At 42.5% G+C, this 19,171-nt stretch overlaps 1 protein-coding gene across 11 annotated transcripts in view; it reads right to left on the reverse strand.

Moving 5' to 3' along the window:
• sls (sallimus) overlaps positions 1–19,171 on the reverse strand; it is a 75,931-nt gene that overhangs the window by 22,593 nt on the left and 34,167 nt on the right. For 3 of the 11 annotated variants that reach the window (NM_001274378.1, NM_001274377.1, NM_001274376.1), the window contains exons 16-25: positions 17,891–19,117; positions 17,463–17,530; positions 17,100–17,403; positions 16,690–16,764; positions 15,763–15,867; positions 14,629–15,689; positions 14,357–14,417; positions 14,110–14,151; positions 7,799–13,411; positions 181–7,641 (exon numbers count right to left, since the gene is read on the reverse strand). In NM_001274378.1, the coding sequence (NP_001261307.1) occupies positions 181–7,641; positions 7,799–13,411; positions 14,110–14,151; positions 14,357–14,417; positions 14,629–15,689; positions 15,763–15,867; positions 16,690–16,764; positions 17,100–17,403; positions 17,463–17,530; positions 17,891–19,117 (16,017 nt within the window). Of the gene's footprint in view, positions 1–180; positions 7,642–7,798; positions 13,412–14,109; positions 14,152–14,356; positions 14,418–14,628; positions 15,690–15,762; positions 15,868–16,689; positions 16,765–16,966; positions 17,030–17,099; positions 17,404–17,462; positions 17,531–17,890; positions 19,118–19,171 lie in introns of all 11 variants that reach the window. The other 8 variants (NM_001274385.1, NM_001274382.1, NM_001274375.1 and 5 more) reach the window with 7 other exon arrangements.

Genomic DNA, 19,171 nt, shown 5'->3' on the forward strand with positions numbered 1-19,171 from the left:
GTATTAAGGTATTTTTATGTTTGTTTGTGTTTTGTAAAATGATCAAAAAAATATGTTATTAAGGCCTATTTTAAGTATTAAAAAATAACAGATATATAACAAAACAATTATGAAATGAAATGTAAATTTGAGTGGTTTTTGCTAATTGAGTGTTTGAATTGTGTTTCTTTGTGTTCTTACCCTTATGCTTGTGTGGCTTTTGTTTGTGTTTTAAAACCTTTTCATCATCAAGTTTACTAATATCGATAATATCAGCAATATTTTCATCGCTAACAACTCGAATAAGCGAGATGGGCTCCTTGCCCTCTTCGTCAATTGTTTGAATTTGGAAATATTCATCGTCATCTGGACCTCGCTTCTTAAATGTTCGTGTTTTGGTAGTTTTCTTTTTCGGCTTTTTATTTTCGTCTAATTCTTCGGTAAATACGGTTTCCTCGGGCAGTTCTTCTATTGGTATGGGCGTGATTGATATCTCATCAGAAGGCACAACTTCTATGTTAACTTTAGTTAGTGGTTCCTTATCTTCCTCCTCTATTATATGGATAGTTGTAACTTCGTCAAGATCATCGTCTAGGCTCTTTTTGAAAGCTCTGGACTTAACGGTCCTTCTCTTTTTTTTACCATCGGGCAAAATAACATTTAGTTCTGTCACATGTTCGGGAAGCTCGATTAATTTACTATCCTCTGGCTTCGATTCAGTTAAGGGTCTTTCTTGTATTTTAACAGAATATATTGGCTCCACATTGTCTTGTTCAATAATTCCTATTTCAGTTACTTCTTCAGTGTTATCAAGTGCCGGTTTTCTAATGATACGCTTCTTGGTTTTGATCATTTTTAAACGGCCTTCTTCATCAACAGCCTCAGACTCAAAAACTTCATCGGGTAACATAACTACTTCAGAAAGCCTTTCTTCAGGAAGCTCTGGGAATGGGGTATTAAACTTCTCTACTGATACTATAGTTTGTGGTGCTTTCTCATACTCTTCAACGGTTTGAACTTTTGTCACCTCCATGTTCGGCCCTTGGATTTTTTTAATGATTCTTGTTTTAATAACAGTTTTGGTTGGAGTTCCATCTTCTTTTTCTGAAAGTATAACTGATTTCCGCTCAGGCAATTCAAACACCGTTACAGCGTCTTCGGGTTTTTGAACGATTACCCTTTTTTTAAGTTGAACCTTGCCTACACTGGGAGCACTTAATTCAGTTTCTTCGACTGTTACCGTTGTTTCCGCTTTCTTGTCGTCCTCCTCGACGGTTTCAATTGTCGTGACCTCTTGCTTGTCACCCTTGACCTTCTTGATAACACGAGTACGGATCTTCTTCTTCTTAGGCTTGCCATCTTCCGTAACGGTTTCAACGACGCGAACCTCCTCTGGAAGCTCTTGAATTTCCTCAAGTTTCTCTTCTTCATACGGAACTTCCTCAACGGTGACCGTTGTTTCGGGTTGTTTGTCGTCCTCCTCGACGGTTTCAATTTTGGTGACTTCTTGCTTGTCACCCTTGACCTTCTTGATAACACGAGTACGGATCTTCTTCTTTTTAGGCTTGCCATCTTCCGTAACGGTTTCAACGACGCGAACCTCCTCTGGAAGCTCTTGAATTTCCTCAGGTTTCTCTTCTTCATACGGAACTTCCTCAACGGTGACCGTTGTTTCGGGTTGTTTGTCGTCCTCCTCGACGGTTTCAATTTTGGTGACTTCTTGCTTGTCACCCTTGACCTTCTTGATAACACGAGTACGGATCTTTTTCTTCTTAGGCTTGCCATCTTCCGTAACGGTTTCAACGACGCGAACCTCCTCTGGAAGCTCTTGAATTTCCTCAGGTTTCTCTTCTTCATACGGAACTTCCTCAACGGTGACCGTTGTTTCGGGTTGTTTGTCGTCCTCCTCGACGGTTTCAATTTTGGTGACTTCTTGCTTGTCACCCTTGACCTTCTTGATAACACGAGTACGGATCTTCTTCTTCTTAGGCTTGCCATCTTCCGTAACGGTTTCAACGACGCGAACCTCCTCTGGAAGCTCTTGAATTTCCTCAGGTTTCTCTTCTTCATACGGAACTTCCTCAACGGTGACCGTTGTTTCGGGTTGTTTGTCGTCCTCCTCGACGGTTTCAATTTTGGTGACTTCTTGCTTGTCACCCTTGACCTTCTTGATAACACGAGTACGGATCTTCTTCTTCTTAGGCTTGCCATCTTCCGTAACGGTTTCAACGACGCGAACCTCCTCTGGAAGCTCTTGAATTTCCTCAGGTTTCTCTTCTTCATACGGAACTTCCTCAACGGTGACCGTTGTTTCGGGTTGTTTGTCGTCCTCCTCGACGGTTTCAATTTTCGTGACTTCTTGCTTGTCACCCTTGACCTTCTTGATAACACGAGTACGGATCTTCTTCTTCTTAGGCTTGCCATCTTCCGTAACGGTTTCAACGACGCGAACCTCCTCTGGAAGCTCTTGAATTTCATCAGGTTTCTCTACTTCATACGGAACTTCCTCAACGGTGACCGTTGTTTCGGGTTGTTTGTCGTCCTCCTCGACGGTTTCAATTTTGGTGACTTCTTGCTTGTCACCCTTGACCTTCTTGATAACACGAGTACGGATCTTCTTCTTCTTAGGCTTGCCATCTTCCGTAACGGTTTCAACGACGCGAACCTCCTCTGGAAGCTCTTGAATTTCCTCAGGTTTCTCTTCTTCATACGGAACTTCCTCAACGGTGACCGTTGTTTCGGGTTGTTTGTCGTCCTCCTCGACGGTTTCAATTTTGGTGACTTCTTGCTTGTCACCCTTGACCTTCTTGATAACACGAGTACGGATCTTCTTCTTCTTAGGCTTGCCATCTTCCGTAACGGTTTCAACGACGCGAACCTCCTCTGGAAGCTCTTGAATTTCCTCAGGTTTCTCTTCTTCATACGGAACTTCCTCAACGGTGACCGTTGTTTCGGGTTGTTTGTCGTCCTCCTCGACGGTTTCAATTTTGGTGACTTCTTGCTTGTCACCCTTGACCTTCTTGATAACACGAGTACGGATCTTCTTCTTCTTAGGCTTGCCATCTTCCGTAACGGTTTCAACGACGCGAACCTCCTCTGGAAGCTCTTGAATTTCCTCAGGTTTCTCTTCTTCATACGGAACTTCCTCAACGGTGACCGTTGTTTCGGGTTGTTTGTCGTCCTCCTCGACGGTTTCAATTTTGGTGACTTCTTGCTTGTCACCCTTGACCTTCTTGATAACACGAGTACGGATCTTCTTCTTCTTAGGCTTGCCATCTTCCGTAACGGTTTCAACGACGCGAACCTCCTCTGGAAGCTCTTGAATTTCCTCAGGCTTCTCTTCTTCATACGGAACTTCCTCAACAGTGACCGTCGTTTCGGGTTGCTTGTCGTCCTCTTCGACGGTTTCGATTTTGGTGACTTCTTGCTTGTCACCCTTGACCTTCTTGATAACACGAGTACGGATCTTTTTCTTCTTAGGCTTGCCATCTTCCGTAACGGTTTCAACGACGCGAACCTCCTCTGGAAGCTCTTGAATTTCCTCAGGTTTCTCTTCTTCATACGGAACTTCCTCAACGGTGACCGTTGTTTCGGGTTGTTTGTCGTCCTCCTCGACGGTTTCAATTTTGGTGACTTCTTGCTTGTCACCCTTGACCTTCTTGATAACACGAGTACGGATCTTCTTCTTCTTAGGCTTGCCATCTTCCGTAACGGTTTCAACGACGCGAACCTCCTCTGGAAGCTCTTGAATTTCCTCAGGTTTCTCTTCTTCATACGGAACTTCCTCAACGGTGACCGTTGTTTCGGGTTGTTTGTCGTCCTCCTCGACGGTTTCAATTTTGGTGACTTCTTGCTTGTCACCCTTGACCTTCTTGATAACACGAGTACGGATCTTCTTCTTCTTAGGCTTGCCATCTTCCGTAACGGTTTCAACGACGCGAACCTCCTCTGGAAGCTCTTGAATTTCCTCAGGTTTCTCTTCTTCATACGGAACTTCCTCAACGGTGACTGTTGTTTCGGGTTGTTTGTCGTCCTCCTCGACGGTTTCAATTTTCGTGACTTCTTGCTTGTCACCTTTGACCTTCTTGATAACACGAGTACGGATCTTCTTCTTCTTAGGCTTGCCATCTTCCGTAACGGTTTCAACGACGCGAACCTCCTCTGGAAGCTCTTGAATTTCCTCAGGTTTCTCTTCTTCATACGGAACTTCCTCAACGGTGACCGTTGTTTCGGGTTGTTTGTCGTCCTCCTCGACGGTTTCAATTTTGGTGACTTCTTGCATGTCACCCTTGACCTTCTTGATAACACGAGTACGGATCTTCTTCTTCTTAGGCTTGCCATCTTCCGTAACGGTTTCAACGACGCGAACCTCCTCTGGAAGCTCTTGAATTTCCTCAGGTTTCTCTTCTTCATACGGAACTTCCTCAACGGTGACCGTTGTTTCGGGTTGTTTGTCGTCCTCCTCGACGGTTTCAATTTTGGTGACTTCTTGCTTGTCACCCTTGACCTTCTTGATAACACGAGTACGGATCTTCTTCTTCTTAGGCTTGCCATCTTCCGTAACGGTTTCAACGACGCGAACCTCCTCTGGAAGCTCTTGAATTTCCTCAGGTTTCTCTTCTTCATACGGAACTTCCTCAACGGTGACCGTTGTTTCGGGTTGTTTGTCGTCCTCCTCGACGGTTTCAATTTTCGTGACTTCTTGATTGTCACCCTTGACCTTCTTGATAACACGAGTACGGATCTTCTTCTTCTTAGGCTTGCCATCTTCCGTAACGGTTTCAACGACGCGAACCTCCTCTGGAAGCTCTTGAATTTCCTCAGGTTTCTCTTCTTCATACGGAACTTCCTCAACGGTGACCGTTGTTTTGGGTTGTTTGTCGTCCTCCTCGACGGTTTCAATTTTGGTGACTTCTTGCTTGTCACCCTTGACCTTCTTGATAACACGAGTACGGATCTTCTTCTTCTTAGGCTTGCCATCTTCCGTAACGGTTTCAACGACGCGAACCTCCTCTGGAAGCTCTTGAATTTCCTCAGGTTTCTCTTCTTCATACGGAACTTCCTCAACGGTGACCGTTGTTTCGGGTTGTTTGTCGTTCTCCTCGACGGTTTCAATTTTGGTGACTTCTTGCTTGTCACCCTTGACCTTCTTGATAACACGAGTACGGATCTTCTTCTTCTTAGGCTTGCCATCCTCCGTAACGGTTTCAACGACGCGAACCTCCTCTGGAAGCTCTTGAATTTCCTCAGGTTTCTCTTCTTCATACGGAACTTCCTCAACGGTGACCGTTGTTTCGGGTTGTTTGTCGTCCTCCTCGACGGTTTCAATTTTCGTGACTTCTTGCTTGTCACCTTTGACCTTCTTGATAACACGAGTACGGATCTTCTTCTTCTTAGGCTTGCCATCTTCCGTAACGGTTTCAACGACGCGAACCTCCTCTGGAAGCTCTTGAATTTCCTCAGGTTTCTCTTCTTCATACGGAACTTCCTCAACGGTGACCGTTGTTTCGGGTTGTTTGTCGTCCTCCTCGACGGTTTCAATTTTGGTGACTTCTTGCTTGTCACCCTTGACCTTCTTGATAACACGAGTACGGATCTTCTTCTTCTTAGGCTTGCCATCTTCCGTAACGGTTTCAACGACGCGAACCTCCTCTGGAAGCTCTTGAATTTCCTCAGGTTTCTCTTCTTCATACGGAACTTCCTCAACGGTGACCGTTGTTTCGGGTTGTTTGTCGTCCTCCTCGACGGTTTCAATTTTGGTGACTTCTTGCTTGTCACCCTTGACCTTCTTGATAACACGAGTACGGATCTTCTTCTTCTTAGGCTTGCCATCTTCCGTAACGGTTTCAACGACGCGAACCTCCTCTGGAAGCTCTTGAATTTCCTCAGGTTTCTCTTCTTCATACGGAACTTCCTCAACGGTGACCGTTGTTTCGGGTTGCTTGTCGTCCTCTTCGGCGGTTTCAATCTTGGTGACTTCTTGCTTGTCACCCTTGACCTTCTTGATAACACGAGTACGGATCTTCTTCTTCTTAGGCTTGCCATCTTCCGTAACGGTTTCAACGACGCGAACCTCCTCTGGAAGCTCTTGAATTTCCTCAGGTTTCTCTTCTTCATACGGAACTTCCTCAACGGTGACCGTTGTTTCGGGTTGTTTGTCGTCCTCCTCGACGGTTTCAATTTTGGTGACTTCTTGCTTGTCACCCTTGACCTTCTTGATAACACGAGTACGGATCTTCTTCTTCTTAGGCTTGCCATCTTCCGTAACGGTTTCAACGACGCGAACCTCCTCTGGAAGCTCTTGAATTTCCTCAGGTTTCTCTTCTTCATACGGAACTTCCTCAACGGTGACCGTTGTTTCGGGTTGTTTGTCGTCCTCCTCGACGGTTTCAATTTTGGTGACTTCTTGCTTGTCACCCTTGACCTTCTTGATAACACGAGTACGGATCTTCTTCTTCTTAGGCTTGCCATCTTCCGTAACGGTTTCAACGACGCGAACCTCCTCTGGAAGCTCTTGAATTTCCTCAGGTTTCTCTTCTTCATACGGAACTTCCTCAACGGTGACCGTTGTTTCGGGTTGTTTGTCGTCCTCCTCGACGGTTTCAATTTTGGTGACTTCTTGCTTGTCACCCTTGACCTTCTTGATAACACGAGTACGGATCTTCTTCTTCTTAGGCTTGCCATCTTCCGTAACGGTTTCAACGACGCGAACCTCCTCTGGAAGCTCTTGAATTTCCTCAGGTTTCTCTTCTTCATACGGAACTTCCTCAACGGTGACCGTTGTTTCGGGTTGTTTGTCGTCCTCCTCGACGGTTTCAATTTTCGTGACTTCTTGCTTGTCACCCTTGACCTTCTTGATAAAACGAGTTCGGATCTTCTTCTTCTTAGGCTTGCCATCTTCCGTAACGGTTTCAACGACGCGAACCTCCTCTGGAAGCTCTTGAATTTCCTCAGGTTTCTCTTCTTCATAAGGAACTTCCTCAACGGTGACCGTTGTTTCGGGTTGTTTGTCGTCCTCCTCGACGGTTTCAATTTTGGTGACTTCTTGCTTGTCACCCTTGACCTTCTTGATAACACGAGTACGGATCTTCTTCTTCTTAGGCTTGCCATCTTCCGTAACGGTTTCAACGACGCGAACCTCCTCTGGAAGCTCTTGAATTTCCTCAGGTTTCTCTTCTTCATACGGAACTTCCTCAACGGTGACCGTTGTTTCGGGTTGCTTGTCGTCCTCTTCGACGGTTTCAATTTTGGTGACTTCTTGCTTGTCACCCTTGACCTTCTTGATAACACGAGTACGGATCTTCTTCTTCTTAGGCTTGCCATCTTCCGTAACGGTTTCAACGACGCAAACCTCCTCTGGAAGCTCTTGAATTTCCTCAGGTTTCTCTTCTTCATACGGGAGTTCCTCAACGGTGACCGTTGTTTCGGGTTGCTTGTCGTCTTCCTCGACGGTTTCAATTTTGGTGAATTCTTGTTTATTACCCTTGACTTTTTTTATTAAACGAGTTCGAATCATCTTTTTGCTCGGGGAGCCGTCTTCAGATATTGTTTCAATAGTTTTTATAATTTCTGGCGATTCTGTGATTTGAGTCGTGCTGGATGCTAGTTTATGTGTTGGTGTTTTTTGTTTTATGTGTGTTGTGTCTGTGGCTTGATTTGTATCTGTGTAAAAAAGTGTGCATTTAGTATATTGTATTGTATTGCTATTGTGGCATTGCTTTGTTTTGTGTAATATGTGCTTTGGGTTCGAAGGGACGGTGCTAGTGAAAGTAATACGCCTTTTTTTAACTAACTAAATATAATCTAACTATATACTTACCCGTTTCCACTTTTACCGTTTTATCTAAGCTCTTTGTCGCGAAATGTTTATACATTTGAACATCCTGCATTACGTTTTTTTGAGTACTATCAATGTCATCTCTTAAGGCTTGTGTTGTTACTAGTGATTCAGTGGTCGTTGAATATTCCTCTTCGTGTGTTCTGGTTTCAAAGTGTGCATTTCGGGAAATCTGTGGTGAAGTTTTTAGGATCGACTCTGATGCAAATTGTGGAGTTTGTAAAGCATTTTCTAATTTTTTTTCTTCTATGGCTGGCAACTGAATCGATGCGGCAATACACATGTTGGGTTGTTCTGTCGTGACAGAAGTTATGTTTTCTTCTACGTCTGCCCGAGTGTTAACCAATTTAGCTTCTTCTACAGTAATCTGTACATATGGAATCCCACCTTCCTCGCTGTAAGCAAGGTTTGTGGATGATTTTGTAACTGGCATTGCTTTTAGCTCCTGGGGTTCGACCGTTGCAAGGCTACCCAAAGATGGTACCGATGTCACCTCTTGTACTACCGAAACCACTAACTCAGAATTCAAATTTGAATTGGAAGTCAGGTTTACAGTTCCCGGCTTAAAATCACCATGCCCTTCAATGTTTTCATAAATATTAACAGTTGCATTTTCGGCTGGCTTAAGAAATGTCGGTACAGAACTAGTAGTTGCTCGCGTTAATGCGTGCGGCTCAAACGCAATATCAGGTGTTTCTTCATAAGCAAGTTGCTGACAAACATTTACAGAATTCTGTGGAGTTTGCTGAGTTAAGTTAGCTGTTTTTTGCAGTGGAATTTTAAGTTCATATGTTTCTTGAATAGAGCTAACGCTAACGACTTCCTCGGTTACCAAAGATTGAAGTTCATCAGCAGCAGCTTGAGCTGTGTCCTGAAGAATGTTAGGTTTAGGTAGGATGTCCTCTTTTAAGAATGTCGATTGTATTGTTGTTAAATAAGCTTTGCTCGTATCAGAATTCTTCGATACCTTAACAAATAAGCCATGTTTGTTTTGATCTTGAATTGCTTTAGTTTGTTCGTAAACATTAACCTCAGACACGTTTGTGTGTACGTGGTCTTCAGCTGATTTAATCCTAGCTTGGGCAATGTTGTCTAAAGGAGCTTGAGCTTCACTTTCCATTTCTAAGGGAACTTGTGTATCTATAACGTGCGATTGATTGACTATATCGGTAGACGTTAAAGTGGCTAATAATGTAGATGGCTGTGGGGCTAAATGAATACCACCCACATTATCTATTGGCACCACTTCAATAACAACTGTTTCCAGCTGAGTGCCTTCGGTAATTGGTTTACAAAAATTCTCTATTTCGGCATTTTCAAAAATATCTTCCTTATGCATAACTAGATTATCCATTTGAACGTGAACTTTATTTGACTCCACCTGAGCGACATACTCCTGTTGCGCCTTCTGCACAGCGACATGCGTATCTTTAAGAAGTACAGATGATTCTAAGGGAATGACATCGAATGTGGTGGTGCCTTGAAGTAGATTTAAAGATGGTTTTGCTCTGGCCTCCAAAGGAGATACAGTCGGTATTGACAACTCCTTATCGAAAACTGGTGGTTGTTGAGAATCTGATGTCACCTTAAACGTACTGTCTATCGACTCGACAGCAGAAACCGGAAGTAATCGTCCATCTGTGAGTTCCTCGGATTCCTCTATCGCTTGGGTTTCTCTGACGCGTACTTCATGCTGTGTTTCTTCATAGTTTGTCTGCGCAAGCGATGGTTTTGGAGGCGAACTTAACAGAACATCAATTCCTTCAACAGGATGCGTCTTTGTAGTCATCGCTAAACCGAGCCGCGATGGAATAATATCAGTTGTTGCTGCCACATAAGATTGCTCACGAGTCGTAATCTCTTTTTCAGCCTCAAAAGTTTGTTGGAGATCGGTTGCATAAACTTGAGGTAGATCGTGAGTGATCTCCGCTTGTTGTATGTTATATTTATCAACTTTTTGCTCCTGTCCCATGGCTTCATATACTGTTGCTTCGTCCACGAGCTTCGCATGAAGATTTTGGTCATCCTTAAGAAGTTTGGGTTTGTGGGTCGGTGTAGTTTCAAGACCCAGATTTTGTTCAGTTTCAAATGCAATTTGATCCTCTGCGATTATTGATTGACTTAGGCTATCCTGCACATTTGTGGCAATTTGTTGATCGGCAGATAAGATTTCGAAATTTTCAGATGCATTAAAGGCAACGTTTTCTGTCACCATTGTATGCCGAAAGGGAACTAGAGATTTTTGAGGCACTATACCAGCTGGAAACTCGGAATCAACTGAATTTATCGAAGAGTCGTATACAATCATTTCAGATGACTTTGTTTCATATAAATGATCAATATTAGGAGATGCACATTTGTTTGAAACTTTAAAGTCCGTCATGTCACTGGTACCTTGTTGTTCTTGCACGTATTCAGTTAGAGGCAACCGATGTAACTCTGAAGAAGCAGGTATTGCCTTCTCCAGCGGAATTAAGGGAGCTTTAAGGTCCTCCTCATGCTCGAGTGTTTCTTCTTGTCGAACTTGTGCGATGCCTGTCGTGCAGTCCAAAATAATTTTAGCCAGACGGCCACTTATATGATCAACATCTTTCAGGGACTCCTCTTTCTCTAAAATATCAGTCTCTCTTACATTTATCTCGTGCAAACTTTTTATTGAAGATTGGATCGTTTCCAATGCGGGTAATACTGGGTTCAGGCTCGAAACATGTTCGAGAACATTTGTCTGCTCGGAAATGGAGATTTTCTGATCAGATTCATAAGGCTTTGGCTTAATATGAACTGGCTGAGTAATGTTTAAGTCCTTTAATTCTTCTGTACTTTCACTTACAACAGCTGTTGTCGTTTTTAACGATGTTGTGCTTTCAATTAACTGTACACGACCTTTAGATGATTTATTGTAATCTGGTGTATTCAAATCGCTTAGAACATCAAACGAATCGATTTTCTCAACGTTCGGTAAAGTGATTTCCCCAATATTAACATTTGCCTGATAATAAGGCACCTTCTGTTCATCTAGTCTATCCAAAGATTCCATATGCTGGGGCCTCGTGATATTGGCCACTTGCAGAGCTGACGAAGTTCCAATGGCAGCGCTTTGTTCAGGATGGCGCTCTTTAACTGATAGAACGCTTTCTCCCTCTAAGGTAACACATGAGCTGGTTTCCAGAGATTGCAGCAACCCAAACTGGCTTTCTGTTGTTTGTGTCTGAGGCTTTAGATCCTCTGTGCGTGTTAGAGTACTTTCTAGCGGCTCCTGCTCTCTAACATCTGTTCCAAATTGTTGATGCATGCTAATATCTGCATTTACCGCCGTCGGTTTGGTATCTTCGGTTTTATCGATTGTCGACTCCATCGGAAGTACAACTAGGCCCTCAGCATATTTAAATCCATCGGTGACAGTTTCGGCTTTAGTAAGCTTTTGATTAGGTAAGACATCAATAATATCCGTACTTGACTCGGTTATCTGCACGTTTGTTACTTCCAAAGGTTGTTGGTTTTCATCTAGAATTGTGTCCCCCGTTTTGAACTCAGGATGTTGAAAGGCATCAATGTGACTAGTACTCTCTAACATATCTGGCTTACTAGTAACTCCAATCGACATCGTCTCAAAGACTTGATTAGCTGATACAGACTTTGTTTGCTCCGTAATAATATCACTTGATGTCAGACCTGGTTGAACTTCGTATATGCTTGTAACCTTTAACTCAGCAGGAAACATATTTGATGTAGCTAACTGTGGTGCCAGTTCTATATTGGAAGATAGAATTTCCTCCTTCTCCACTGTCGTGTCCTGCTTAATCTGCAACGCAGATTGCTCGACGAAATCGAATTTGGGATTCACCAGTTTTGGAGCTACGGAAACAAATTCTCCCTCAGTGTCAGTCACCGTCGTGGTCTGAACTTTTGCCACATACTCCCCTTCGCTAATATTTACTTTTCCTTGTTCTATCTTGCGATTATCGTCTGGTACCAAACCGAGTGATTCGAGGAGGGTCTCTTCGTTACTCTCGGCTGTGCCATATGCCTCTGTTAAGGCGCCCTTAGCTGGTTTTGTCGATTCTACATTTGGTTCGATAAGCTCAACTGTCGTTTCTACAAGATTCATCTGCTGCGTTTCCCCAATAGTTAACGCACTTGATTGCCCCAATGTGCCCTCGGCCATTTTCGGGGTATCAACTGCTTTCAAATCCTTAACTGCATTTTCATTGGAAACTGTTTCGGAAGTTGTTACGTGGTGCTGCATTTGCATATCTATAGTGGCTTCTTTTACATCTTTCTCAAAAATAGGCAAATCCTCGGCTATTGGACTATGAGAATCAGCGGTGCTACTGACTAGACCCTCAGATAACTCGAATAATTCCAATGCATTACTTTTGGCAGTCTGTGTTTTGGCCACCGTTTCTCTTTCCAAACTATCAAAAGTGATAATTTCTTGCACCTGAACGGGAACCTCCTCGGCTTTAATGGTATAATCAGCTAATCCCTTAGTAGGCTGGGTTATTAATGGCATATGGTCCACGTTCTCCAAAACTTCCAGTTCTTGTCCACCGACTGCCTTTGATTCCGTTACCGACATCGAAGGTGTCTCCATGCGTTCTTTAGCAGCTTGTTGCATTTCGCCTATAGAGTCCTCCGGCTGGCATTCGGTAATGCAAAGGCTCATGTTGGGGGTAAGTCGAGGCGAAATAGTTTCTCCCGGTGGCCTAACATCAGTGACATCCCTTCCCACAGTTTCGGAGGGTAAAACTTCCGCGATAATTAACTCCTCCTGGCTCAGTAGTTTCTGCTGAACGGTGTCCTCAATGGCAGAGGTGGGTTTTAGCTTCTCAATGGTCTCCAGTGCTTGGTGCTGTTCTTCGGTTATCTCATGCGAGAATAATATGTCGCTCTGTACCTCTTGCGAAACGGCCTTCAGTGGCTTTAGATCCTCGATAGCTTCTTCGGCGTTTGGAGCTTCAACCACCAAGGAGCGTGACTCTTTCATCTTCCGCTGGGCTTTCACGGATTTCGGTATTTTGGAAGGCAATTCCTTTGAAGACTCAGCCGTCTTTGCATGTGAGACATTAAGTGCATGCTTTAGCCTTACTTCAATATTTTCGGTAAGCTTGTTTTCTTTGGGTCTGGGAGATTCTTTTCGCAGGCCAAACTCATCGAGTGGTAACACCTCCTCATTGATGGCCAATACCTTTTGAGGTAGAATCTCCTCCTGTACCCGCGACGCCGTTGGGCTTGGAGTAGAAAGTTCTGTGGTGACTGAAACTGCAACGGTCTGAAGCGTGTCTTTTGAAAGATTTTGTATGGGTAGTGTTTCGTATGTGGACAGAGACTCCTCAATTTGCTCAAGAGTTTCTGACTGTGGTAATTCCGCGCTTGTTTCGTGAGCCAGTGTTTCTTTCTGTTCGCATTGAATTGTTGTCTCGGAAACTTCCTGTTCTTGTTGTTTGTGTTTTTTATGCTTTTTGATTTTAGTGTTCATCTGCGCAATTTGTTTAGTCTGAACCTGAATTTTCACTTGTTCTTGTTGTTCTAGATTTTGCACATGTTCTTGTTCCTGCTTTTTGAATAGTTTTTCCACTTTAGTGGTTGCTGTTTCTGTGAATGTAATGTAATTAAACAATGACAATGTCGACCTCTCTTTGTGTTTCTGTTAATAACAACGATAAAACAATGATATGAACAGCTATAAGCCGTGCTGGCATCATTCATTTAGTATGTCTTGCCAAATAGAGACAGCCAATGCGAAATGAGTTGCACAAAAAACGATAGGATAAGAAATGATACATTTTTCCTTAAACATTTTTTTTCATGATTTTCAAACAGACAGAAATGGGAGATAGACCTTACCTCAATTTACATCCAAAGAAGTCCAGCTTGGCGTGCAAGGGAATAAAGCTCTTCTACTCTTAAAAGTGAATGCATATTGCAAAAGCATTAGAGTGTGCGATAGTCAATAATAGTTAAGCTTATATGGTACAAAGTAGCAGCAAGATATTTAAGTTAAAACCAGGTGAATATAGCTTTTAGTGGTGGCGATTAGCGGTTAATGGGTATATTTATTATTCGGTGGCGTCTTTTTAGAATATACACATGATTTCTTGGTTTGGCTTAACAAAATTTAATTGTTATATTTGTATACACAATATTTATTATTGTTTTTGTATTTGTATTTTTTAATAATATTATTAGACTGTAGTTGAGTAGTTCGTGGGATGGTACATCGTTACTGGTGGGATTTATATAACTGGTGGTTTGTTTTTTTTTTTACAGGACATCTGTGTTTATATTCAAACCTTCTTGGACAATTATCGTTCGTTCCTCGACAAATGTTTCCTCTTTCGGATTTGTTATGGGATTTTATTGGCCATGTTTTGGGATTGGCGCGAAAAGCGTAGGTAAGTTTACAAAGCAGAGTTACATATTAAAAAAAAAAAGAAATAGATATAAACTTTTTTCAGTATGCGTATTAAAAAAGTCTCTTTATACTAATCGATTTTAGCTTTAAGTTAAGGAAAATCCGAATATTTTCCTGGAACTCACCTATTTTCACATGTGTGATGGCCTCGTGACTTTCAATTATTTGCGAAGTCTCTACTATTCTCTAGATTTCAGTGAATCAAATTAAATAGAAATGTTTAAAATTTGTAAATAATTATCAGCCCATTTTTTTTGACAATAATTAAGTTGAAATGCGAAAATTAACCCACATAAAGGAAACGAAAATTAATTCTAAAACGTTTTTTTTTTAGCATTTCAACTATCTGCACAACAAATTTCAAACAAAACAAAAACACATTGAACAAATTTCAAACCTCCTTTCCACAAATTTTCCAGTCCTGTGATATGAAGTCCTCCCTAACAAACTTTCGAATGACGATCTCAATCGTGATTTCGTATGTCTGAATCATGCGTATGAAGGCCTTGAAGCCCACAGTTGCTGCTAGGATGGTCTCGTCCTCATTGGAAGACTCGCTCAGTATTTGGGAGATCAGTTCTTCGTGGCCTTCTCGCTCGACGAGCTGCACCAGGGCCGATTGCGACTCTGGTTTCTTCAGCGATATAAATATGTTTTGCTCATACATATATGTGATTTCGTAGTGCTCACAGCCATAGCGCAATAGCAGTCCAATAGTGGCCAAATCTCTAAGGGCAGACTCGCCAATTTGGCCGAAAGACTCGGCCTCGATGGACTCGAGCAGCCATTGTACTTCCTCGTGATGCGAAAGTACTTGAACATCTTCAATTGTTATGATCTTTTCGCTAATTTTTGTGCGTATTAGCTCCACCGTTTTAGTTATCTCTATTTTCTTGCTAGACGTATATGTTTCCTTTTGCTCTACTTGCACCTCAACTTCGTCCTCCTCGTCGTGCTGGACTTTCTCCTCAATCTCTTCCTCCTCTTCTATTTCTTCAATTAATTGGCTACTACGCTCTTCGGCATCGGCAACCTCGCGATCTTTAACGACTAAAACCTCAGATATTTCGCTCTTTTCTACGAGTACGGATACGGGTTGCTTCACCTTGATCACATTCATGCTGGTCTCTACCGCGCTAGTTGGAATAATACGGATTTCTGTCTTTTGCACGTTCTGGGACTCTGAGGCACCGGATCTTTTCACCATAGTTTTCTTGCCAGACTTCTTCTTGACGGTAGTCTTGGCCTTGGTTTCCTCAACTATGGTGCTCGTGGATGATATGTCGAACTTGGCCCGAGTCATTGTCATGCCAATCTCATTTATGAGCTTGCAGTTATAGTAACCGCAGTCTTCGCTTGTTATTTTCATTATTTCTAGCGTAGCTTCCTGTTCCTGCACTACCATGCGATACTTTTCGGATGCCCTAAGCTGAACGTTGTTGAAATACCACTGAATATCTAAAGTCAAAGGGTTAGAAACGAAACCAAGCTACATCAGGTCCCGACACTAAAACTCTTTGGCATACAATACCTGGTATCGGATTGCCAGCAAACTGTATCGAGAACTTGGCTGTTTCACCTAAGGCAGCACGGCAGTCACGCATTTCGTTTAGTAGTGAAGGCGAGCATTTAGCAGCTATAAGCACACAGATGGCATAATATCTATAGATTAGACTCTAAAGGGAGATTCTAAAAGCGGTAGAGGGATGATTACATTGTGTACTTACACAGATCGGTTTACAACATGTTGGTTTTCGTGTGACTTTGAGTGCATATTTCTGGTGTCTGTTTGTTTTTAGTCGTGTGATAATTAAATATGCTATAATTATTAACACTTAAATGTTTTTGGATACATGCAACATTGGCTTCATTTCAACAAAATGATCTGAAGAGCAAGCAGCGTTCTGGGAATGTTATAGAATTTCTTTGGGTTGGATTGAACACTTTTTAAAAATGGTTGGTTAGTTAAAATTTAGAATAAAACGCAATGAATTCGATAAACCAATTACTTGTAGATGATATACAGATATCGATACTGTAAGAGATACATTTTATATACGAATGATAATTAATTTAAATTTATACTATAAGTTCTATATTGGCGTTTACTTTTCGGATAATATTACTCATTATGGGCGTAGTTGGGTTTGGGGAGGGGTCAAGCCTTAGAGCAGTAAAGGACTGAGACAATCACAAAGCTACAATATCTTGAGTAGGGCAATTCACAAGTTTAACTATTTGTTGCTGTTGTACGATACATTGTATTATACATGGACAAATACGAAATAGAAACAGAAAATAGAATAAGACGGGAGACAGAGGACAGACTTTGTGAATTTTTGTAGTTTTGTGGTTTAAGACAAAGGCACAGTAGACATTTGTGTGTTGGAAACACGAAATTAAAACACATATACACATAACAGTGGTAACAGAGCTGGCATTAGTCGAGAATACATACCTTTGAGAGCCACCTGCATTTCCTCCATTTGAGACACCCATTCCGGCTTGCGGTAATCCTTCGAACCCACGATGCCTTTTTCGGTATAGATGAAAACATAGTGGAAGTAATAAAAACAAATTCAATTAAACGTGTTCTTGAAAAAAGAAATTTGTAAATTTAGTTCAGTATTCCTTAAACTAGAAAAGTATTGCCTATTTGAAGTTTGTTTGGTGTATAATTCTGCAGGTGTTTAAAACTAAAGTGTTATGGGGGGTTTAGGGAAATTAAGAGAGACTGGACTCGAGAGAGTTTGGGAAACATAAATAATGCAGCTCCAGACATCTGAAAAAGAATTTTACTAACAAAGCCAAATAACAGTTGATTCATATTAAAGATTGCATCATATGCCGAATAAACCATATTAGTACCTTCGACCGCAAAGAGCGCCGTAGTCACTGCCACACCGAGTGGATTGTATGCCTCGAAACTAATTGTACCCAAATCATCGGGATAGACGTGGTTAATGACCAGCACTGAGGTGCCATCTTCGAAATTTTCGATCTGATATTCCTCGGAGGCGAATATCTGCTCGTCGTCGCGCAGCCATTTGACCTTCGGTTTCGGTTTTCCAACGACCTTAACCTCCAGCTTCGCTTGCTCGCCTTCTTTTGGCTCGATTTTCTCCGGTAGTTTTTTAATAATTTTCGGAGCTTGTTCGTCGATTGAGAGGGTCTAAAATGGTTTTCGAAAAATCCTTGGTTTAAGTTCTCAAGTACAACAGTTACGCTTACTCTATCAAGTAGATCCTCCTCAGATCCTGTGAGTCCAGTGATTTCAGAATCGGGGATATATTCAAATGCTAAAAAATACACATTTGAAAGCGTTATCAATATAAGCGTGTCTCGGCACGGAACTTTCTTGAAACGAACTCAAAAAACGAAAAAGTATTTACAAAAGACGGGATCAGTGGGTTGATCGGAAAAGTTGGAGATACATATTTTATGGAATTGATAGACAGTAAGGCATTTGAACGAGTAGAATCACATGCAGGCCGACAAGGCCAGTTAGTATGGAAGGGATTTAGAAAATTCAGTTCAGTCAGGGAAAAGTGTAGTTATTGTGGATAACCTATCTAGGTGTGGGATGCATGTAGTGTGTAGAGTGGCACTACTTCCAGCCGGTTAACTATTTAACTACCGATAGATACCATTACAAGTACCTTGTATTTTAACGTTTGTCTTGCTGACGCTCTTGCCAATTTTATTTGTAGCCACGCACTCGTATTGGCCTTCGTTTTCGGGGAAAACTTCCGTAATCTGCAGCTGGCAAACGCCTTGCAAGTCTTGCGATATCGTAGTTTCCTTGTTCTCAGTGATCTTCTCCGCATTGTGGTACCACTCTACCTTAGGAGTGGGCTTTCCTGTTACTTGACAGGTCAGCAGCAATGCCTCGCCATCCATAACCTCCACGGGTTGAACGAGCTCCTCAACAAAACGCGGCGACTCAAATTCCTCGGCTTCCTCTTGGGGAATTAGGTTAACGGTGGCCGTTGACGTCACTGATCCACCCACATTCTCGGCCCGGCAAGTAAAAGGCCCCACAAACTTGCTTTGGAAGTTTTCAATCAGCAACGTTGACTTATTGGCCTGGCTAACGATACGCACTTCGTTTGAACTCTTGATGGGCTCGTTGTGCACAAACCATTGGAAGGACGATAATGGCTCAGATTCCACAATCGCTTCAATAATGGCCACCTCGTGCTCGCCAAAGTACTTGGGCTCCAAGGGCTGAATAAATCTCGGCGGCTTAATTTGCTCATCGGGCTTTTGATCTGAAACCACCACCGAGCCCGAGGACTTGGCCTCACCCACCTTGTTCTTAGCCCAAACTTCATATTTGCCAGTTCGTTTGCGAGTCATATTGACAACCTTTATTGTGGTGGTTGTTTCTGTAGTTTCGATTATGGTCTCCTCATTCTCGATAATCTCACGGCCATTGCGCATCCATTTTACTTCTGGCCTAGGCAAGCCATCGTATTTTGCTTCAAAGAAGAGAGTACCACCTGTGGGTACAACAACAGCACTCAGTGGAGTTACGGTAGGGGCCTTTAGTATCTCCCGGGGAACTTCATCGACCCGGCTTAGAATATTGGCATTGCCAATGGCACGTCCAAACTGATTCTGCGCCTGCACAGAGTAGACAACTGCTTCATTGGGTGTGGGATTAATAACCTCCAGGGCCACATCGCCGGTTTTTTCGTCATAGAACATTTGAACTGTTTCGCTGGGTATAACTTCCTCTATTCCTCTATACCATTTGACCTCAGGATTTGGTTTTCCTGTCACTTGACAAGTAACCGTAACCTTAAGCCGCTCGGGCTGTTTCTCCTCAATAAACTCAATCTTAAGTGGTTTTGTAAACTGGGGGGGAACTCCTTGTTCTTTTTCTGTATTCAATGTGAATAAGTGGAATTTAAATATTTTGTGTGCTCTTGGTAGAA

The sequence above is a fragment of the Drosophila melanogaster genome, chromosome 3L, assembly GCF_000001215.4.
Source record: "Drosophila melanogaster chromosome 3L".
Taxonomy (NCBI): Eukaryota; Metazoa; Arthropoda; class Insecta; order Diptera; family Drosophilidae; genus Drosophila; species Drosophila melanogaster.